This window comes from Chenopodium album, chromosome 21 (genome assembly GCF_948465745.1).
Source record: "Chenopodium album chromosome 21, dcCheAlbu1.1, whole genome shotgun sequence".
Taxonomy (NCBI): domain Eukaryota; kingdom Viridiplantae; phylum Streptophyta; class Magnoliopsida; order Caryophyllales; family Amaranthaceae; genus Chenopodium; species Chenopodium album.
This window is the reverse complement of record NC_137854.1, coordinates 35514042-35536041: the sequence shown is the minus strand read 5'-3', so window position 1 is coordinate 35536041 and position 22000 is coordinate 35514042. Positions and strand designations below refer to the sequence as shown.

At 34.4% G+C, this 22000-nt stretch overlaps 1 protein-coding gene and 1 long non-coding RNA gene across 6 annotated transcripts; both read right to left on the bottom strand.

Annotated features, from left to right (window-relative positions):
* Nucleotides 1-3734: 3734 nt before the first annotated feature.
* On the bottom strand, nt 3735-11529 carry LOC145601476 (uncharacterized). Of its 4 annotated transcripts, XR_014104408.1 has the most exons (5): nt 11193-11522; nt 8039-8105; nt 7343-7538; nt 5649-5853; nt 3737-4205 (listed from the first exon to the last, which is right to left on the bottom strand). It is a non-coding gene; the product is annotated as an uncharacterized LOC145601476 (long non-coding RNA). The 4 variants fall into 4 exon arrangements; XR_014104406.1 differs by having other exon boundaries at nt 3735-4205; nt 7343-8105; nt 11223-11529; XR_014104405.1 differs by having other exon boundaries at nt 3735-4205; nt 7343-8105; nt 11193-11527.
* Nucleotides 11530-15578: 4049 nt separating this feature from the next.
* On the bottom strand, nt 15579-20900 carry LOC145600138 (benzaldehyde dehydrogenase, mitochondrial-like). Of its 2 annotated transcripts, none has more exons than XM_081656029.1 (11): nt 20666-20900; nt 18268-18405; nt 18049-18191; nt 17805-17958; nt 17427-17656; nt 17110-17199; nt 16730-16903; nt 16491-16628; nt 16230-16367; nt 16082-16143; nt 15579-15991 (listed from the first exon to the last, which is right to left on the bottom strand). In XM_081656029.1, exons 1-11 carry the CDS (start codon nt 20730-20732, stop codon nt 15718-15720), a joined length of 1608 nt encoding a protein of 535 aa, XP_081512155.1. In that variant the 5' UTR covers nt 20733-20900; the 3' UTR covers nt 15579-15717. The 2 variants fall into 2 exon arrangements, with proteins under 2 accessions (XP_081512155.1, XP_081512156.1); XM_081656030.1 differs by having other exon boundaries at nt 18268-18402; nt 20666-20899.
* Nucleotides 20901-22000: the final 1100 nt, after the last annotated feature.

The following is a 22000-nucleotide window of genomic DNA, read 5'->3' as shown; positions in this document are numbered from 1 at the left end:
ACCACACCACCCTCCTTCCGGCAGCCGGATTTCCGCCACAACACCCTCAAATCCCGGTGAGTATTCCACTATCCCCCTTTGTTTTTGTTTTCAATTTAATTTTAATGTAAACCCTAACTTTTTCTAATTATGTTTTTTAATTTAATTTGTAACTAAATTTTATTATTTAATTACTTGTGTTTAGTGTAGTGTAGTTTAATTTATATTGCAATGTTAGAATTAGTTTAATTTTTAAGATATATTGCAATGTTAGAATTAGTTTAATGTATGTTAGTTTAGTTTAAAATATATGTTAGATTAGTTTATAATGTATGTTATTTTAGTTTAAAATATATGTTAGTTAGTTTATAATGTATGTTAGTTTAGTTTAAAATATATGTTAGATTAGTTTAAAATATATGTTAGATTAGTTTAAAATATATGTTAATTTAAAAATACATGTTAGTGTATGTATGTTTATTTGAATGTGGGTAATTGTGTGTTAATTATATGTGTTTCATCACTTGCTTTAAACTTGTTTAAATTAAACAATTATGGTATGTATGTTAATTATATATGTTCACTAAGATTTGAAAGCATTTGCATCTTCTTATTCCTAGATACCCGTTCAAGACATACACATTAGGAGTATGTCTTGAATAGTCCCCGGTTGGGACTGTCCTTTGACGTTTAATCTCACTTTAGGTGGTGAATGTATGCAATGTTTTTGATTCTATGGAATATCTTGGCGTCTCATTTCTCTACAATGTTTTCTGGGTACATATGTTGGTGTGTTTAATTACCTACATCGTGTACTTGGAGAACTGTAGGGATATGCTGTCGGATTTTCTATAGAATTGAAAACTAGGCATACATTCACTAGTGAGATAAGATGTCCAAGGATGGGTTAGGTTGGAGTGGTAAGGACCCCTGGATATATGTCATCTAAAACCTCATGTAGGTTCCCAACTGTCTGAAAATGAAATTTTCTTTGAGGCGGCTGGTGGTCGTAATAAGAAGGGTCGTGTTAGAGGTCTTGGTGTTGGTGCTGACTTGTACTACGGCACATCTAGGGGACGAGGATCGGGTTCTTCCAGCCAATACGTACCGTCGGTCATAACTCAAATGCAGGAAAACTTCCACAAGGAGTTGAATGAGAGGGTGGAAGCAATTGAGAGCCAGATCGATAGCCGTGTGGCGGAACAGCTCGATGCTCGAGTGGAGGCTCGAGTGGCAGAACGGATGGCTGAAATCGAGAGGAAGAACAAGGAGTTCTTAGAGGAGTTAGCCAGTAGATTTACAGGATTGACCACTCCTTTCACTTGTTCTACGATTCAGCCTCAGATTCGAGACCCCAGGAACGACCCGGGTGGTGGTGGTGGTGGTGGTGCAGGCCAAGGACAGCCAGCTTGTGTTTAGTTAGGTGTCATTTTTCGATTTTTGTATATGGATGACATTGTAGTTTAAAAAATTATATCATGTACCGTACTTGGTAGTTACGGCTACGTGTTGTATATATTTGAATTATGTTAGGGCGTGGACTTTTTGACTGAAATTATTTTAAATGCACGTATTTTATTAAACAGGATTGCATGAATACAGGTTCCAGGAAAACAAAACAAAATACAAAAAAATTAAACAGGATTGCAGGAATACAGGTTCCAGGAAAAAAAAACAAAATACAAAAAAAAAAAAAATTAAAATTACAATAACTTTGCGACGGAATTTCCGTCGCAAAATGGAGTATTTTGCGACGGATTATTTTCCGTCGCACACATGCGACGGAAAATAATCCGTCGCAAAAAACTTCATTTTGCGACGGAATTACATTCCGTCGCAAAAGAATCCATTTTGCGACGGAAATACATTCCGTCGCAAAATTTGTGACGGAATATTCCGTCGCAAAATGATTCCTCTTGCTACGGAATTTTCGTCGCAAATGTTGTTTTCAGCTACAACTACCTTTCCGTCGCAAAATCCGTCGCAATTCGTTTTGCGACGGATATTCCGTCACAAAAGGACTGTTTGCTACGAAAGTTCGAGCGACGCCATGCCTGTGACGGAAATCCGTCGCAAAGTCACTTTGCGACGGAATTTTGCCAGTTTGCGACGAATTATTTCCGTCGCAAAACGGCCCTTTTCTTGTTGTGGTATTTTTGTAATCTTAGTACGGTCTACGAACCGATAAAGTATTTTGTAATTTTATTTTATTTTATTTAAGTAGTAGATAGAATAGAGTAGAATTACAGGTTGCAGTTAATCCAAGAAGCCCATGAAGTGAAGGCCCAAAGGAGCAAAGTGGATGCGATCCATGATGATTCAAGTGGGAGCATTTACTTTATTAGTTTTCTTAGGATTAGGGGCCATGCTATGTCTTATTTATGCATTTAGTATTTTATGCATGTTAGATTTTATTGATGTTTTGTGATGATGCGCTAGAGTTCACTATTTAATCACAACATAATAAATCTAGATCCCAGTAATATTGATGCAGCTTTTCCAATTAAAAACCCGACGAAAACCTTGATCATTTGTGATGGGTCAGCCCTCAGCAGAGCATCATAATATATCTTGGGGAAGTGGGGATAGGACCGCATATCTACACTTTTAATTGGTTATATTCAACAAGGTTACCTAAAGCATTTAGAACCTTGAAGCTAAGAGTAATAATTAAACATGCGATGGTTAATTATTCAACCAAGAATTACAAGAGTTGTAATCAGTAAAGAGTTTACTCACCTTGAAAATGTAATGGTTGATTGCAGAGCCTCACTCTGGTTAATTATTGCACGAATAAAGGATCTTGGAATCACTTAATTCAAGATGGGATCACTTAAATTGAATAGAGTGTTTTAAAGTTACCAATTTAATAATCGCTTATGGTACTTTAAATTTAATAAACATAATTGAATTTTGCGTTTACTTATAAGTAACATGTCGTTCTAATTTTATTATTATATATAATCTCCTCGATTGAAAATAAAGTTGAGAAACGTTCTCAAAAGGTTTAAAAGATAATCCATAAACCTATATTCCAATTTTGCTAAGATTGTTCTAAAAGGCAAGTTTTAGAAATTCATGTCACATGTCTAAGGTTGGTTTTATTCAAAATGTTTGAGTAAAATACCAACACATCTTCATTTTGAAAAATGTTTCAAGGGATATAATGAGATGAGAGGTACAAAACCTCCAAAAGACAAGTATAAAAATCCAATAAAATCTCTTATCCTCAATATGATTGAATATAAGAAAGTGATTGGAAATCTCTTTGATCAAAAGTTGATCAAATGACAATATTCTTCATCTACTTTATATATAGTTTAATACTTGATTAAATTCAAATATAAATAATGATAGAATAGACTTAGCAAAATCATGAAAAGTGCTTAAAGTAGTTGAGCAAGGTAACATTTTGAACCTAAGAGAAATGTTCTAAGTGGCTCAAACGGGAAAGGTTTAGGAACATATGAGGATTGCATTAAGAAGTTATAGGCCAAGAATTGCAAACAACACTAGGCGAAAAATAGGGTTGGCCACCGGTTCAAAACCCCCCTTTGCCACCGGTTTTGAACCGCTGGCCAGTGGGGGGGTGGCAAAACCTAGCACAAAAGGCCACCGGTTCAAAACCGGTGGCAAAAACAAGAATTTCCACCGGTTAACCGGTGGCAATAACCCTTCCCGCTTTTTTTTAAGGGGTTATTGGCACCGGTTCTATTCAAAACCGGTGGCAATAATGGTCCAAAAAAATTAAAAAAAAAAAAAAAAAAATTTTGCATTTTTTTCACTTAAATTGATATATAAACATTAACATATGTATAAACTTACATATTTTCATAAAAAAAGCTGGAATATTACAATTTTTGTCCCAAAAAAAAAATACACACAAAAAGTAACATATGCAAGCTGCACAGTGCAGAACAATTGCATAAAAGGTTAAACAGCAAAACAGGGGCATAAAAATAGCAGAACAGCTGCAATCTTTGACATCAATTTCTCCTTGTGCGCTTTAAGGTCAAAGAGAAGGTACTGACTATCGAATAGCGTAGTGAGGACTACACATTAACAGATTTCTTCAGAGTAAGTCTCCTCCACCAACTATGACTTTCCTTGAGCGTCTCAGCCGACTCACGATAAGGTTCAGTCTTTAGTACCCGCAGGTCGAATCGATCCTCATACATCAATACAATTTCTCCAAAGTTCTGGTGAATCCACTCACGCATAGCTACCTTACACCATAAATCCAATTCAAACAGTCAGGGGGCAGAACCGCTAAATTTATGGAGCAATTGATACATTACTGCCGTTTTTCATCTTTTCTATTTACTTCCTATTCCAGAGACAATGCAGGTCTTTCTAGAGACTGAAACGAACACAATGTTACTTTGACTGCCATATTAGCATCAATACTACATATTTGAGGTAATTTACACAAATTGAGTCATAATTCATGAAAGGAGCAGGATAGAGGACAAAATCTACGAAGACAATCAATGAAGGGGAGCAGAAATTATACACAAGGTCATGAAAAACATTACTTCTAATACTCATCAGATTTTTAAGGAAATATAGAGGAAACATAATTGACTAATCACTTTATAGCTTGCAATACTAGATCAAGTTTGGTAAATCAATTGTGGGAAGATTATATGAAAAGGAAATTGCAAAACAAAATATATCCTCTGTCCCTAAACCATCCTCATGTATAATCTGTCTCTCTCAAACCTTCATCCAATAATTAAGTAAATGCACTAGGTTTTAAGGTGAGGAAAAGGTAGAGAATCTTTTTTTTTTTTTTGGGAAAGAGGGGGGGGGGGGGGGGGGGGGGGGGGGGATGTGGTGTGTGTGTGTGTGGCGGATTGGGACTTCAAGAAATAATAAGAGTAAGAGTTAAGAGCTTATGAAATTGTTAAATTAGTTTTGGGATGTCTGATGTCTCAAAATTCAAGATGTGAACTTATTACTACATGTTACCTACTTTGGTTTTTAAGAAAAACCATCCTATGTGATCAAGGCCAATATTCTCCTAGAACAACATCAATCCTGTTTCTCTCAAAATTTCTAAACTATCTCTTACTGCTTTTTGTACATATTTAACCACTCTTTAGTCCACCCCCAACTAGGAACTAGCGTTCTCAATTTGCATCTAAAGAGTGACAAAGCTTAACAAGAGGGCAATTGTAGGATGGAGAAGGTAGTGTATTATGCCTCAACTTCTTCATAACGATTACATTGCTACAATGCTACACACTATGTTAACTTAGATCAACATTGCATCACTGGTGGAACAAGAAATAATCTGATTCAGTTTAAGGGGATTCTTAGTTTTACAAGAAGACAGATTGTCAAACAAATTGGAGACAATTTTGGTCATAGGCAACAGTAAAAATAAGTAATAATAAGATATACTAATCATCCTTGAGTTGCCTATTATCTTGCCTAGGCTGAAGTCCCAGGATCTCAAAGTGAAACGAACACATATATGATTGATTATATACATATATCCCAATGTATAGATCTGGTACACAAGAATGTAAAACAGGTGGTCCTTTCTTTGATAAAGGTTGATAATCAAAATAATAGTTGCTCCTAATTCTCCTCTTTTAAGACACAGATCATTCAAAGACTGTTAGCAGGGAAAAGGAAATGAAGGAATGTGAAGTGGGGGATACCTCATTTCTTAATTTCTGCAAATCTCTGGTCGACAAAGTACACAAGGACAGCCCGAAGTTACTAATCTTTTCAGAAATGTCACTGTCTACAGATATAACCTCCAAATATATACTTGATATTGCATCAGCGAGAGCAATGATTAGATCTTCCAATATAGCACCACCATGTAAGGGATAAACATTATGATCATAGTAGCTACATTCCCTGCAACAAAAAAGGCAGATCCATGTCAAGTGATAGAACTTCAATTTGGGCGTATAGCATAAACAAAAATCAACAAAGAGAAGAAAAAAAATGGTAAAGACCTGAACACTTCTACAGTTCTATACTTCTATGTAAGTAAGAGTCCTAATCTCTATAAATGTGTGTCACCAGAAGTTATAGTATAATAAATGTTAGTTGACATCACTGGTGGGGCACTTTTCTTTATATCTTTTCATTTCCTTCAAATAAAAAGTTCTCATTTACTGTAATATGGGAATGTTGTTCCCATGACCCACTATAAACTATGAATGAAATGAGCACCTGTAAGATAAATTCAATCAAAGCTCAAATTACTTCAGTAAAACCTTTTAGTATAAAATATTATTGTAGGAGCATATTTTAGGTAGAGAAAGCATGTCATGAACAGCAATTTTACTTTTTCATTGCAAACTAGAGCTTGAATATTGAGACTTCTTAAAGAGATACAATAAGTATGGAAAACAAAACATAAAGACAGAGACCAAGTTTCTACAATACAAAGTTGTAACAGCTTACCAGAATTAAGGAGCTCATTTTCAGCAAAATATTATGGGAAGAGGCGATTTAAAAGACTGAGTAAAGATATATCCAAATCCAATAACTAAATCAGTGTATAAATAAACCTGCAGCTTAAGCTATTCAACATCTAATGGCAACTGCTAGCATTCACAGAAGGATTACCACATTAAATCTTTAGTACATATAGGCTTACACTAAAGTGCATAAGGTTTTGAGGTAATTGGAGAAAAGGGGCACAAATACCTGTACTTGAATTACTAAACACATTTATTGAGAAGTGAAGAATTTTGTTAGAGACAGAATAGAGGTATTAAGTTTTACCCAACCTCGATCAGGTTATGTTATACGTTCTCCATTTTTTTTCAGCTGACATGATTCTTTAGTAACGTTTTCCAATACAAAAAATCAACCATTGATGTTTTAATTACCAATAAGAAAAAACTGTAGAAAGTTGATGTATTGAAATTATGTATCAAGACAAATCTTACAATACCCCGCATGACTATACTTTACTCTAGAGTAATAATGCTAGAGTAATAGAGTTGAAACGTGTCAACTAAAAAGAAACGAAATAAGTATAGGCTTTACTCTTTATAGTAATCACAGACTTACAGATAAGCTCACAAGAAAGCTTTTCAGACCAATATACGTAAGTTCAGGCTTTTTGTCAAATATTTTGTCTTTCAGAAAACATAGGCACTAAGGATGTTAGAAAATGTTCTATGTGCTTGTTCAAACATATGGAGACACTAAGATACTACAATCTAAAAACTACAAAGTAAAATAAAAAACATCATATCACTAATTTTACTCAGGTGCCCAATTTGAACTTTGCAACAATTTATAAGCTAATTATATTTCATAAATGAATTACAAACATCACACAATATCCTCAAAAATTATAAATGAAGATAATTTATGAAGATTATACCTGCACCATCACATCTGAGTTCTTCACAAGCATAACAACCTTCAACAACAACATCAACGACTGAGAAACCTCCATCAACAGATCTCCAATCAGCCCTAACAGCATCCATAAACGGCCAAGTGCTTACCACAATTGGGCATTTCCCATGAGTCCAGATTTCAAAGGGAAATGGAGCATTTGAGCAGATCAGCAGAATCTCACAAATCAAAGAAATAGATGACAGTAATTTAAAATAGTATATAACAATCAAATTTCTAACCCACTAAAACCAAAGATTAATACATAGATTTAAAAAAATACCCATAAAAATTCAGATCTGCTTACATAATCAGAATAGATCAATAATAAAATATAACATTCATACACTCTGCAGTACAACACTATTTCTCTTCAATCACCGAACTATCTTAAAGAACTCATTTTTGCAGCTCTGAACAAATTTCCCCACATAAATTATATCAACACATTGACAAAACAACATCAAATATTCAGATTTTTCATCCAAATATCATAATAATAGCAACTAAAACAATCAAAGAGGCAACAATCAATAATTATAAAGGTTCAAACTGATTAATTTCACGAAATAAATCCATACAAAACCAAAATTTCCAACATAATTGCAAATAAAAAACCAAAATTACGAGGAAAAAAAAACCCGTTAAACAGAAGCAAGAATTAAACATCAAGGAGTACCTCATTTCAATTGAGCCTGATTCGTATTAAGGAGTACCTCAGTACCTCACCCTTTAATCGCAATCCTCTACAAATTAGGACAAAAATAATCAATAAATCGACAAAAATTAAAATTTAAACATCAAGTTACAGAATAAGAAAAAAAAGCAGGATTAATTGAGAAATTTCACAAAAACTGAATGAAAAAGGAGATAAATTGCATAAATTGAATGAAAATAGTTTCAGAAAACCCTAGCCATCGATGGAGTTGCTTGCGGCGCAGTTATGGAGAAGGAGATCGAAGGAGAGAGAAAAGGAAACCGAAGCTAATCCCTCATCCTGTTTCTGAGCAAGCGGCGGTGGCTTCGAGATCTGGCTGCGGTGGCTTCGAGATCTGACCGGCGGTGGCTTCATGCATGTGAGTTTAGGAGAGAAAAGCAGAGGAGAGAGAGAGAAAAGAGGAGGAGGAGGGACTGAGCTGAGGGAGGTCAGAGAATGAGAGAGGAGAGAGAAGATGAAGAGGTTAGGGTTTAGAAGTGAATGTGTTGTGGATTTGTGAAACCTGAAAAGTATCGAAAGAAAGAGAAGGAAGAAAAGCTGAGGGCGCGGTTTTTTTTTTTTTAATGAAATTTAAAATTGCCACCGGTTCAAAACCGGTGGCCTTTATATTTTTGCCACGGGTTTTCTTCGAACCGGTGGCCATTCCGGTTTACCTTATCCCTCCCATTAATATTGCCACGGGTTTGGGTTGAACCGGTGGCCAACTAGGGGTGCCTTTTTCAATTTTTATACTAGTGCAAGTTGCTACTTCTCAAACCTAGAACTACTTACATGCTAAAAGTTGTTGTGAACAACAAATGTTTCAAATTAAATGGACCAATTCCAATTGATTAGAAACTACCTCATATAGTTGGAAGGTAAAAGAATGGAAATGTACCAATCTAAGAAGTATATTATAGAAATTGATTTAGCATATTGCTACTTCTTGGACATATGATGTCTTGTTTAGATCACTCATTGCACAATCTGATTGAACTAAAGGAAGAAGTTATTACTAAAGGAGAAATAAATCTACAAGTTTAGAAGCAAATGTTGCTACTTCACAAGTAGAATCTACAAGTTTGGAAGCAAAAGTTGCAACTTTACAAGTAGAACCAGTATTTCACCACTAATAATTGGCTAGAATTAAATAAATGTTATTCATTCTTGTCATTATCAAAACACCGTTCAATGTTAGTAATGACTAAGCATCGAAGATTCAAAAACGTGGAATAAATGTTATTCTATGCTTCATTGAGTCATAATGTGTTTTGAATTGCTAAATAGGTTTAAAATTTTATATGATAGAAATAGTTAAACCATTTCTATGTATATAAGTTGTCTCTAACATGTCAATTAATTCGAATGAAAATGAAAATTGCATGCGAAAGATTCAAAGGGATGGACTTTCAATATCATTAGATTATGAATCTATTGATATGTGTAATTATCATTCAAATTTGAAATTTTGACAAAGTCACCATTTAGAGAAATGATGATGTGAACTCAAGGTCGAATACATATCGATGTAAGAAAACCAAAGGTTCAAAGGTTAGAAACGACAATGAAACTTCATTTGTGATATGATCACTACTTGTGCTTAGTTGAAACACAAGGGTGAAAATTTTGAAATGTTCAAAATGTTCAGTATGAAGTTCAGTATCAACTTGACAAGATAATGATTACACTACAATATGATTGTAATTGTGAAAATTTAAGTCAAGACATGTACTTGGCAACACATTCAAAATATTGCAATATGACCGTAATAATGAGAATTTAAGCCAAGACCTTGATAAACATCCAAGAGTTGTGAAATCGTTTTACAACAACTCCGAAAGAAAACCTTGTGAAGTGTTTATGAAGGAAGCTATCAATCTATATGAGATATATTTTGATAATGGATGTAAGTTACCTATCTTCCAACCATTGTTCAAGGGATATACTTTTAAGATAAGCTACAAAACTAAACAAAAACTACCACTAGTAGAAAAACATTTATTTGCGGCGGTTAAAAAGTATTAATTTGCTGCGTTTTTGGGATGGCAGCAAACGCCAGGGCAGCAAATCAATCAATTATTCAAAATAGGAGACACAAACATATAAATCCTTTGACTTTATATTTCCTCGCTTTATTATTCAAAATTTGGTTCCTTCAATCAGATGGATTATTTTCTCCAGAAATTAAGAGAACTAACAAGTGTAGATAAATAGATTTAGAAGAATAGAAATACAATGAAATTTGTAGACTGTAGTGCTCATTCATGATTAGAAGCAAGAATTTCAATACAAAGGTGTAGTTCTAAAAATAAATCAATAAAAGAATGTATCTTCAGTAAAAATAGTACTTACATTGAGAGGGCAATCAAATAATCAATACTATTTGAGATCAAGGAAGTTCTTTTCTATAGAGAAAAACAATGATATTTGCACATTAGCCTACTAAGAGTGAGTGCGATTGTACAAAGAGTTTAGTAGTATAAAGTTTGAAAAGCTCATGGAATAATTTTATGTTCAAGCTCCTATAATTAACAAGTAACACAAGCAAAAAAAATTCAGAATACCACCAAACAGGTATAATTATAATTAGAAAACACACCAGCACCCTAATATCATTTAAAAACTACAGAATTTTGTTATAAACTTATAATCAAGTATATACCATTGATAAAACAAGGAGACTTACTGACCATCTCATCATTTGAGGTACAGCGAAATCTCAATACTGATTAATTTCATCATCAAGAGACAAGGTTTAACCATAGACCAACAATGTACCCAAAATAGGCACCATAACAAAAGAGGTTATAAGTGCTCTGGCATTCCAATTTAGTTCTACCCAAAAAGTAAGATAAACACAACAAAAATTCTCATAAATAATTTCCACAAAATCATTAAACGTAATATATATATTAGCGCAAGTTCAAGATAAACAGCACAACTAATAACAATTATATCAAGAATAGCACAAATAAAGCTTAATAATTAGATCAAACTCAAGTACTCAACATCAGATCTAACAATGATAGTGAATAATCAATATTAAAATCAATTAGCATAGTTGATTTTTTCAAATTAACCCTAGAATTTCAAACATATGCAAATCAAATTAAATCTTTAGCGAAAGAGAGATTACTTGGACCAGAACCATAGAGAAGGGCTTTACAAAGAAAGGATCTAGAACAGCGTCGGGGGAAAGAGCTTAGAAGGGAGGGTGAAGAGCGCGGCGGCGAAAAGTGACGATGGTGGTGGAAAATGAGTGAAAAGCGTCGGCGGTGGGGATGATATGGCGGGTGAGATCCTCGAAGTAGCGAAGCGTCGGCGGGTGAGGGAAAGAGTAGCGCTAGTGAGGAAAGAGGGCGGTGAGGTTGAGAAGTAGTGTGGAGAACAAGAAATGAATTTGTTAAAGGTAAGGGATGAGGGTTTAGAGGTAAATGGGAGATGATTGATTTGCTGCAGTTTTTAAGTTTAACCCCTGCAAATTAATACTTTATAATTACAAGAAGATGTTAAAATGAAAATTCATCGATTCTTTTGCAGCAAATTACAATATATGCAGCAAATAAATAGCAGCAAATAAATATTTTTCTTGTAGTGTACATACGTCAAATCAAAAGTAGCAAAGGCTTCATATGTGATATGGATAAGAAAAGTTCTTATAAAGTCTTTCTACAAAACAAGGAATAAAAGTTGTATTGAAACGTTTAATGCACATTAGATTCCTATATAGAGCACAGGGTACTACTACACAACCATACTTAGCACAAAATGTTTGTTGCTCAAGTAGGTGCCCTTATGGAAATTGTTCCAAAAGGTCAAGTGGGAGTAGTGTAAATCTCAAAAGAGTTTGAGAAAAGCAACAAACAAACGTGGTTCAAACCATGATTGGTTCACCCTATGCTAAATATGCCTCCTCAAGAGGCAAGTGGGAGTACAAGAATCTTGAAAAGTTCGAGAGCCTTGAAAGAGTTCAAGAAAAGTGATTTCGAACATCTCGAAGAAATTTGAGAAGTTATCGAATAAAAGCAACAATATGAGCATGATTCACCTCATGTCACAAATGACAACGCGTGGTCTCATTATGTGTAATGGGATTAATAACCATGTGTCGAAGGTAGTACATTCCAAGTGCACATCCTCTATTGTCGTTTCTCATTGAAAACTAAACAAAGTTGTTGTATGAATTTCAATTGTTGCATAAAAAACCCACAATGATGACTAGCATATGTAAAACTTAGCCAAAGAAATATGATTTCATATTGACTAAGAGTTCTAAAATATTCATTTGGAACATGATGATTATGCAAGTAATAAGGATGATTTGACAAGTTATAACTCCAAGTGGTTTAAAACTAGGAAATCTGAAATAGATTCTAAATCTGTAAGAAAGCGTATGACACTTGAATAATTTGCCTAAATTGGGTGAAACCCATTGTAAGCAAAGCAGACAAGAAAGAAAAGTGTTTTCTAACTAAAGCAAAGACTTGTTAAGGGATTCAACAAATTCTTAGTATGACTATGACTATGATGAAACCTTTACATTAGTCATGTTGCAAAGATCTATTAAAGATACTTTAGTGATTTCTACCTTATGAAATTTGGTAGATGGATTTCAAAACACTTTCTTGAAATTGTTCATGAAAGAAGATTTGTATATGATACAATCAAAAGTTTGGAGATCCAATAATCCTAGGGATGCATAAAAGATCCATAATGGATTGAAGTTAGCATCAGGGAGTTAATATTCTTAATTTTGTGAGTTAATCAATCGTTTGATGTTCTCGTAAAATAAAGAAAAGGTCTTGTATGTATAAGATGTTTAGTGGGAGCTATGAAGTCTTCTTGGCCTAGTACAAAGAGCAATTAATGAAGGATCAAGTAATGGCTATTGCATTTTGTATGAAAACCTTGAAGAAGAAGATGAGTACATTTGGGATTCAAGATCTATATAGATAGGTCTCAAAGGATGTTTGAGTTTTGGTTAAGAAGCTTATATTGATAAGATTCTTATAAGGTTCAACATTATATTGAAAAGAGTTTCAATCCCATGTGACATGGCACGTTGCTTAATGATTCAATACCTTGAGAAAGGTTGATGAAATTAAGACTTTGAGTGGTGATCCTTATGCAATTCGCAAAGGATGCATCATGCATGCCATGGACTATACTCGTCTATTTGATTCACGTGGTCTAAAGAACAAGTGATGATAGATTTCAATCGAAATCTAATGTAACGTTGGAATACAAATTAGAAATTCCTAAGTTCTTTGCGAAAGGGCGAAGGAAAATTCTTAGTGTATGAAGATGAAAATGATTATAAGATTTCGAAATTGCAAAGTTCAAGTTTATGAGAATGTCTCATGAACTCTACTTACTAAACCCCTTCCATGACCAAGGTATGAGAGTCATACTAAAGTTCTTGGATTGAAGCAAGTTATGTAATTTTAGTTGTGTATGTTTTGAGAAAGCATATTACAAAAGTAAATACATTAGCTTGCAGAATTATGTTTATCAATTGAAACAAAGTTTCAATCTTATTTAATCGTGGTTTCAGGATTAAATAAAATGTCCAAAATAATTATGAATTGATGGGCTCACTAGGTTGATGACCTTTTGAATGAAACCCCACAGGTGAACTAAATTCATATATTATTTAAGTTCCTAGTTCGGAATCATTAAACTAGACATAAATGATTTCCAATAATGGACTAGCATGTTAAGATTGATTGGATAGCGCAGTTTCATGGGCTATAGGAGCGTAGTGATGCTCGGTCAATCACATGGATATGCATGAATGATGCATGATCGAACTATAGACCTACTTTGAAGTTCAAGTATAGAGCTTCCGGATATATTAGTGGATTCCTTTGACATGAGTGGAACATTGATCTCATTCAATGGATGTTATAACTGTGGTACATTCAAACGTCTGCCCGTAACTGGAGATTATAAAGGGTGTTTCCCGGTTATTTCAGAAGTTGAGTGGGAGCTTTGGTTGCCACAAGATTGGATAGAGTCTTCCTATTAAATTAGGAATGTGTCTTGTTTTGGCCTCTTGAAGAGGGAGAATTCAGAAAATGCATGGCCGTGCTCAAATGAATTACATAGTAACCATTTGTTTTGTAATTCTAACTCAGATTTCAAGAAATGATTTGTAGATTAATATTGATTACATAAGATGCAATCATATAATCAAATCGACACAAAATGACTTAAGGAATTTGAATATTGCGCACTTGTCTCAGACAAGTGGGAGATTGAAGGAATTGTGTCTTCGATAAGTGCAATTACTAGATATATCAAGGATCACTATTATGGAGATAATAAGTTCATTCTATTGGGGCGTCATCCTCTGTTGCTAGACTATGAGAGATGATCTTTGGACTAATCAAATGGTCCAAAGCCCTTTAGAATGGATCCTATATTAGTCACACACAAGGGTATTGGGTTAAGCAAGTAAGAGGCCCATTAATGGGCCTCATGAGCAATTAACTAATCATGAATTGGATTGGGCTAGCATGGTTAGATTGGAATTAGGTTTTGGGCTTTTGACATGGGCTCTTATTTAGAGATGAGATCTATAAATAAGATCCATGACTAGGGTTTGCAGTAAGCAGTCATAATTCACACACTGTGAATTTTGACATCAAGGCAACCAATCCCAAAACCCTAAAACACTCTCCTCACTCACGGCCCTCTTCTCTCCCCTTCACGTCCGTACGTGCGGCGCCCCTCATGGTGGCTCGTGGTGTTCGTCGTGGTGGTTTGTGGTTAGCTCGTGTCTCTCTTCCCCGTTGAAGGTTGATTGAAGCGTTCAATCACGACTAACTAGCATTAGTGGAGGTCTTAACTTGTGCCCGTGGACTAAGTAGAGGAATCACGCTTGGGGTTCTTTATCTCCCTTTGTTCTTGCTTGATCGCACGTGGAATCACGCTTCAAAGGTACAATTATTTGTTCTTTATGTGTTATGCATTAGATCCTTGGATTAGGTACTGTATGAATATGATTCATGTTTATTTCCGCTGTATAGTACCTATAAATCCCTACACAATCCTCAAAAAATATTAAAAAAAAAAGAAATTGAAAAAATAAATAAAAAAAAAAAAAGAGGGCAAACATCCATGTGATAACATATACTACGTAATTCTGTAATAGTATATGGTACTGATTTGCTTGGCCATAATAAACTAATGCGTAGTGAACATATTCTGCATGATTCATTAATTGTGTATATCTTTGTCTTTGCAAATCCAATTTCCTGATTCTAAGTATCAGTATAATACCATTCCATCCGTTTCCTTTTTTTAAAAAAAAGTATTTTAAAGGCTAAGTTCTACGAAGTATTTATCAGTGGGATTATAAAGAATTGTACGTGTCGTGTAAGGTAGGTTTTACAGAGTATAAAACATATAAGTACGTGTCGTGTAAGGTTTAACAAAACATATATGTATTGTTAATTCACAAACATACCAAAATCAGGCGTTGCTAGCAACCAAATTTATCGACATCAGTAGGAACTGATACTTGCAAAAGTTGCAATGTAAGAAGTAAAACAGATAAAGGATCTTTTATCATCACCATCATTTACCACCAATGTTTAATGATAAAGCATAAAGATTGAGCTTAGCCTTTTATTTAGGAAAGAAAATAGTTTTACTCTCTATAGCCAAGCTGGATTCTTCAATGCAGTGACAACAGCCTTCACTTGCAAGTAGTTTTGCAAGCTGTAAATTCCCTTCTCTCTACCAATGCCGCTCATTTTATACCCACCGAAAGGGATTCCAGCATAAAAAATGTCGTAACAATTTACCCACACTGTACCAGCTCTTAGAGCACGTGATACAGTGTTAGCAGTGTCGATGTTCTGGGTGAAAACACCAGCAGCCAGTCCATACTCAGATGCATTTGCTCGACGTATCACCTCCTCTATGCTCCTAAAGAACAAGATAAGGAAAGCATTTAACAATCGTTTCGTATGTATGTAATTTCTTTTCTTTCTATATAAATGTTAGCACGTCACTCACTTGAACTTCAAGATAGTTTGCACTGGACCAAAAATTTCATCTTGTGCTATCAACATGTCATCCTGAAGACAGTTATAACTGATTAGCTATGAATCTTGTAATGATGCACATTATCAGGAAAAGTGATGAGGAAGTTAGGTTTTTATACCGTTACATCCGAGAAAACTGTGGGCTTAATGTAGTAGCCCGTTGATCCCAATTTGTCTCCCCCAGTTTCCAGGGTAGCTCCACTTTCGACACCAGATCTTATGTACCTCAATATCTTATTAAACTGCTCTGGATCAATCTACATGATTCAAATGTGCCACCATAAACACAATCAAACAAAATGTTTGAACAACCGAATGGTTTATTGCAATTAATAGCATAAGTGATAAGACAAGACTTGTAGAGATTAAAATATAGTTACCTGAGGACCTTGTTCAATGCCTTGCTTAAATGGATCTCCAACAGATCGGTTTGCAGCTCGTGCCTTTGCTTTGGCAACAAACTCATCATATATACTTTCATGGACATAAGTACGAGACCCAGCACAACAACATTGTCCCTAAAGAAAGACGCAAATCACTTAATCAGCAATTAGGATTACGAACCTTTAAACCAACAACAAAAAACAAGCTCATATATGAAAATTTTCTGCATATATACCTGATTAAAAAATAAAGCAAAATGAGCAGTCTCCACTGCTTGGTCTATATCTGCATCTTCACATATTATGAATGGGGACTTCCCACCAAGCTCCAAAGTAACAGGCTTGAGATTGCTCTTTGCGGCTAACTCAAGAACTAATTTTCCGGTGCTAGTTGATCCAGTAAAAGCAAGCTGTGGAAAAGAATAGGTTGAGACTACTACGCACTATATAGCAGCATCTATTACATAACATAATTTACAGAAAAGTGTAAATCCCTGATCAATTAGCCTAGTAAGGATGTTGTTTCAACATTCAAATGAGGACAATTAAGCAAAGAGTTTTCCAAGAAGTTGAACACTTAGACAGGAAACAAAAGACAAAAGACATTCCTAATTACCTTGTCCACATTCATGTGAGAGCAGAGGGCTGCACCAGCAGTTGGTCCATAACCCGAAACCACATTTAGCACGCCTGGAGGAAGTCCAGCCTGTGACGAAATAAGTTTTCAGTAATTGTCTGAGACTAATAGATAACTTGAAAGATAGATGCAAAATGTATTTTTAATCAGAGACTGGTTGATCGATCAATAGGACGATAGTCATTTTCCACGAACTCTCTCAATTTTTTACATTTCTCCCTTGCAAAGTTGCAAATGAGAAAGAATAGCTATCATATGCAAACATAATCAAGTTCATGACTAAAGAATGAAAGTACCTCATGAAATAAGTTAGCAACATAAAGTGCTGACAAAGGAGTCTGTTCTGCTGTCTTTATAACAACTGTGTTACCACAAGCTAAGGCAGGTCCAACCTTCCAAGAGAACATTAAAAGGGGAAAGTTCCATGGAATAATCTGCCCTGCTACACCAATTGGTTCATGCAGAGTCTGTACATGATACGGCCCATCAGCAGGAACTGTGAGACCGTGTATCTTATCTGCCCAACCTGAGAATCAGAAATCAAAATAAGTTCTCTGACAGTAACTTGTTCTAAGGCCACAAAATATAAGAAATGCAAACTCGCTATATAAGTTACTTATTTAAAAGAAAATGCCATAGCTTCGGGTAATACTGGTTATGGAGTATTTACTTACCAGCATAGTACCGGAAAAGGCGTGCAACCATAGGTATCTCAATATGGGCAGCTTGCTCATAAGGCTTTCCATTATCCCATGTTTCTAAAGCAGCAATTGCATCATTATGCTTTTCAATAAGATCAGCAAACTTCAAAAGGATTTTTGATCTTTCCTGCAGTAGATCAATAGTAAAGTTGGCTTAAGGCATATTCATAACATAGAATCAAAGTATATTTTCACAAATTCGTGGAAATTTGGTTACATAAGCAGTCATCTTTGGCCATGGTCCTTCATCGAATGCTTTCCGAGCAGCAGATACTGCTCTGTTCACATCTTCGGCATCTCCTTCAGCAACATCAGCAATTACTTTGCCAGTCCGAGGGTCCACTGTGTGAAAAGTTTTTCCTGAAATCAGCGAAAACATTAGTAATGAAAAATATATCACGTGTATCAGATAGTCAAACAGAAAATTCAAAAAGACCTGATGCTGCATCGACAAATTTGCCATTAATAAGAAGCTTTGTATAATTTATATCCACTGGTGGGGTAATTGGTTCATCAATGGCAGCAGCAGTGCTGTATTTTTGAAGTCCTCTCCTGATACAGGAGCTCCTTCCTACTTAAAAAAACATTAGAGAATGTTAACTTCATCGCTCATTGAAAGAAAATAATAGTCTTCATTTAGTGCCAAATGGTTACAAGAAAATCAGAGCAGTACAGAATTATTCATAATTATCAGTACAAAATAGAAAAAAATAACGAAATTAAATCACAACAAATGATGTTCAAAGAAGTTCCCCCTTTTTCTGATATCTGATCAGTCATATACGTGCTAAACCTCGTAATGCAACCCCCAAAAAAGCAGTAATATATTCAGTGATCTAGGCGCCATCCTAATTCACATTTACAAAGGATTCAACAACAGATGCACAAAAGTAGTGATACTATATGGCAAGCTACAAAAGAATCACTTATGTATGATTATTGGAAACTATATTACCCTAGAGCTACTGTGAGTAGCTATAAAGTTCAATGTTTCATATGTCTAAGTATCTTTATTCATTTCTTCCATAACATTCAATAGGTAAGCACTCTAAAGCAAAAGGCAAAACCTTCGTGACCCTATAAATTCCTATATTCTGTTGAATAATTATTAACTCAGACTTTTCGAGGAAGAAACTTATAATCCTTGTCCATTGATCAAAAAACAAAGAGTACCTAGTCCAAGTTGTGGCCTTTTTGGTATCAGATAATCACTACTCTCCAAAAATCAAAGTTCTACTAAAAAAATTTGAAATGGAGGGGCAGCAGGGTGTAATTAGGCTAACAAGATTTACAAATGTGAACACGTAATTAACATAAAAGTGATGGAACCATCCATCCAACTGGTGCCCTAGTGGGTACAAGATATGGGGTATCAGTCTATCATCAAACTATTTCTACTCATCATTTGTCTGCCACTAATACATGTGAACACAATTGCATATTTGCAATCAACCCTGGACATTAAAATTTTGGAATTTTTTTTTGTACTAATTTTTTTGGCAATGGGTCAAACAATTTTATTGATAAGCCAACACGGAATTACAAACTACATCACTACTTCCCCTATTGTACCCCCAAATCATTTTGGGACAAGTCTCTGTAGTAGTTGTTGTTGTTGCATTACAAATTTACATCTACATAGAGGAGAACCAATAACAGAATAGCTTGGTACGCGATCAAGAACACCGCTATCTACATACAGTAAAGCCCTTATAAGATGCCCTTATAATAAAGCCAAATTCAATCAAATCCTAGAAAACATCGATAATTGTTTTTAACAATGGATCTCATGCTTCCTATTCTCTTAGTTCCAAAATATCAATCACTTTACAAAAGTGACATTTCATTGTTGGTCTTTTTTTTTTCTATCACATCCATCAAAATCACACCAATTTGGTTGGTAACTTAGAAGTTGAAACCCTTAGTACAATAAGCTAACATCCGAAAAGCCGCCCTGCCAATCAAAATGGACCCACCCGAATGAGGTGAATATTCAAATCACTATTTATCCTATGAACTATGTACATGAGTACATCCTATAACCTTGAACAACTTTCATAGAACAAAACAGTAAATCTTAACGTTCCTCAATTAGGAGCTAAAGACTCCTTTGACAGCTGAAAAAAATTAGCAAATAGCAAATGAAGAGTCCTGCTTCACTTAATCAACATGCTGTAACTCTCCAAAGCTATGTCAACTTGTGAAGTCACTTAGTCACACAAAATATATACCAAATCGTTTTTGGTCCGAATGAACTACAAAGGTATTACAGTTTACAAATCACAAGAACCTTTTAAACATCGAAATTCAAAACTAATTTGTGTGTATCTCTAGCACGAGGTGCACAAAAGGACTAACTATAAGCATTAAATATATACCCGAACGAGTATCTAATAAAATGGTCCAGGCTATATGCATAAAAATTCACGACAAATCTATGCTTCCGATTGGTGTAATTAATGTTTAGTTTCCCTACACAGATATACAATCATTTTCCTAAAACCCTGAATTATGAGTCAAATTCGAATCCCAAGAACAAATGATCAGTCAGAAGAGTGAGATAAACAAACCCACCGAGTCAGACTGAGTAACAAACGTAGCATCAACATAAAAATTACAAAATTAAAACAAAATTCATGAATTGATAAATATTTTCAGGAAAAAAAAAATAACAGGGTTAAAAAAATTATTAATCAAATGAGTGTAATCAACAATCCCATCAAAACAAACAGAAAGATAATATAAACAAAACAAACCCAAATCAAAATGAACAAAAATCTAACCAAATTAATAACAATTTCGGAAAAAACAAGGGTAAAATTGTTGTAAATTACCAGCAGAAGAGGTGAGATAAGGTGAAAGTGAGCGAGATAACAAGGATGAGATCCTTCGGCTTGCCATTTCTCAAGTGACTGAGGAGAGAGAAAGTGGAAAAGATTGTATCTTTTTAGGCTTCTTTATATGAAAATTCCCTTAAATATAGGGGGGATGAAGTTGAAATGAAATGAATAAATGATGAATGAGAAAAGAGTTTGGGAGAGGAGATGCATGAAAAACCAACTCACCCTCACTCTACCAACAACAACGTTTTGTACATACCATACGTGACTTGATTTTTATTAGGGTCGCTTTATTTAGAATCCGAATCATCTGTCCCATTATACGTGTGTCGTTGTGTCAGCTTTTTCTTATCCGTTAATACTATTTTTTCGATTAGTATTTAATTTGAATATTTGAAATGGAGTAGATTTATTTATTACTATCATTCTATAAGTTTAGGTTCTGTTCACATTTACTGAAATGAAGTGAACTGATTGGAGCTGAACTGAACTGAACTGAATTAAACTGAACTGAATAGAGCTGAAATGAATACTTTATGAGAGAAGGAAATTTAGAACTGAACTGATTGGAGCTGAACTGAACTGATCCTAAATATGGGACAAAATTTTATTTTAACAAAAAGGTTTTTATTTTTTGAAAAATAAAACAACAATAAAGTTTCAAAGCTTTTTCATAATTTATTTGGATGAAATAGTTGCAAATTTGGAAGTACTTCGTATTAGAAAAAGGAATAAGGAAGAATCAAAAGAAGACTAATCATATTAAGGAAATGTTGAATGTTAATTTGTCAAAGGAGATGACAAATTTGACATTACTGGATCATTTGGATGGTATTTTGCGTCTAAGTTAAGCAATTGGGATTAGCGTTCCCACTCAAATCATATTTAGGTGTGTTCGTTGACATTGTCATTGCTATTTTTCCTTTTTTTTAACACTCAGGGTATGTAGTATTTACTAAATATATATACTCTGATATAATTCTTCCTCCCTTCTTTTAAACTTACATTTTTTAGAGTTTTACGCTTATTTATGTATTGTTTTGAATATTATTTATCATTTTTTAAGAATGTTTTATATAAAAAATATATATCTAAGACGATGTAAATATGTGATACAAGTATCATATATAAAAGGTTATAGGGTGGAACTATTACTACATATTACTCCATAGTCCATATATGAGAATATGACAAAGAAAATACTCCATATAAAAAGATACTCAATTACTCCTATACAAGTATTATAAAAGTAAGTATATATGAGTTGATTTTAATATTACGGAGTATAAATTATCTGACTTTTGTGCACCATTGATGATGATTTATTTT

What these genes read in the sequence shown, in the direction of transcription:
- LOC145600138 (XM_081656029.1), bottom strand. Translation starts at nt 20,732, where the DNA reads ATGGCAAGCCGAAGGATCTCATCCTTGTTATCTCGCTCACTTTCACCT. An exon ending in TTATCTCACCTCTTCTGCTG is followed by an intron (nt 18,406 to 20,665) that starts GTAATTTACAAC and finishes TGTTTTTTTAAG; the next exon opens with TAGGAAGGAGCTCCTGTATC. An exon ending in TTGCTAACTTATTTCATGAG is followed by an intron (nt 17,200 to 17,426) that starts GTACTTTCATTC and finishes ATTTCGTCACAG; the next exon opens with GCTGGACTTCCTCCAGGCGT.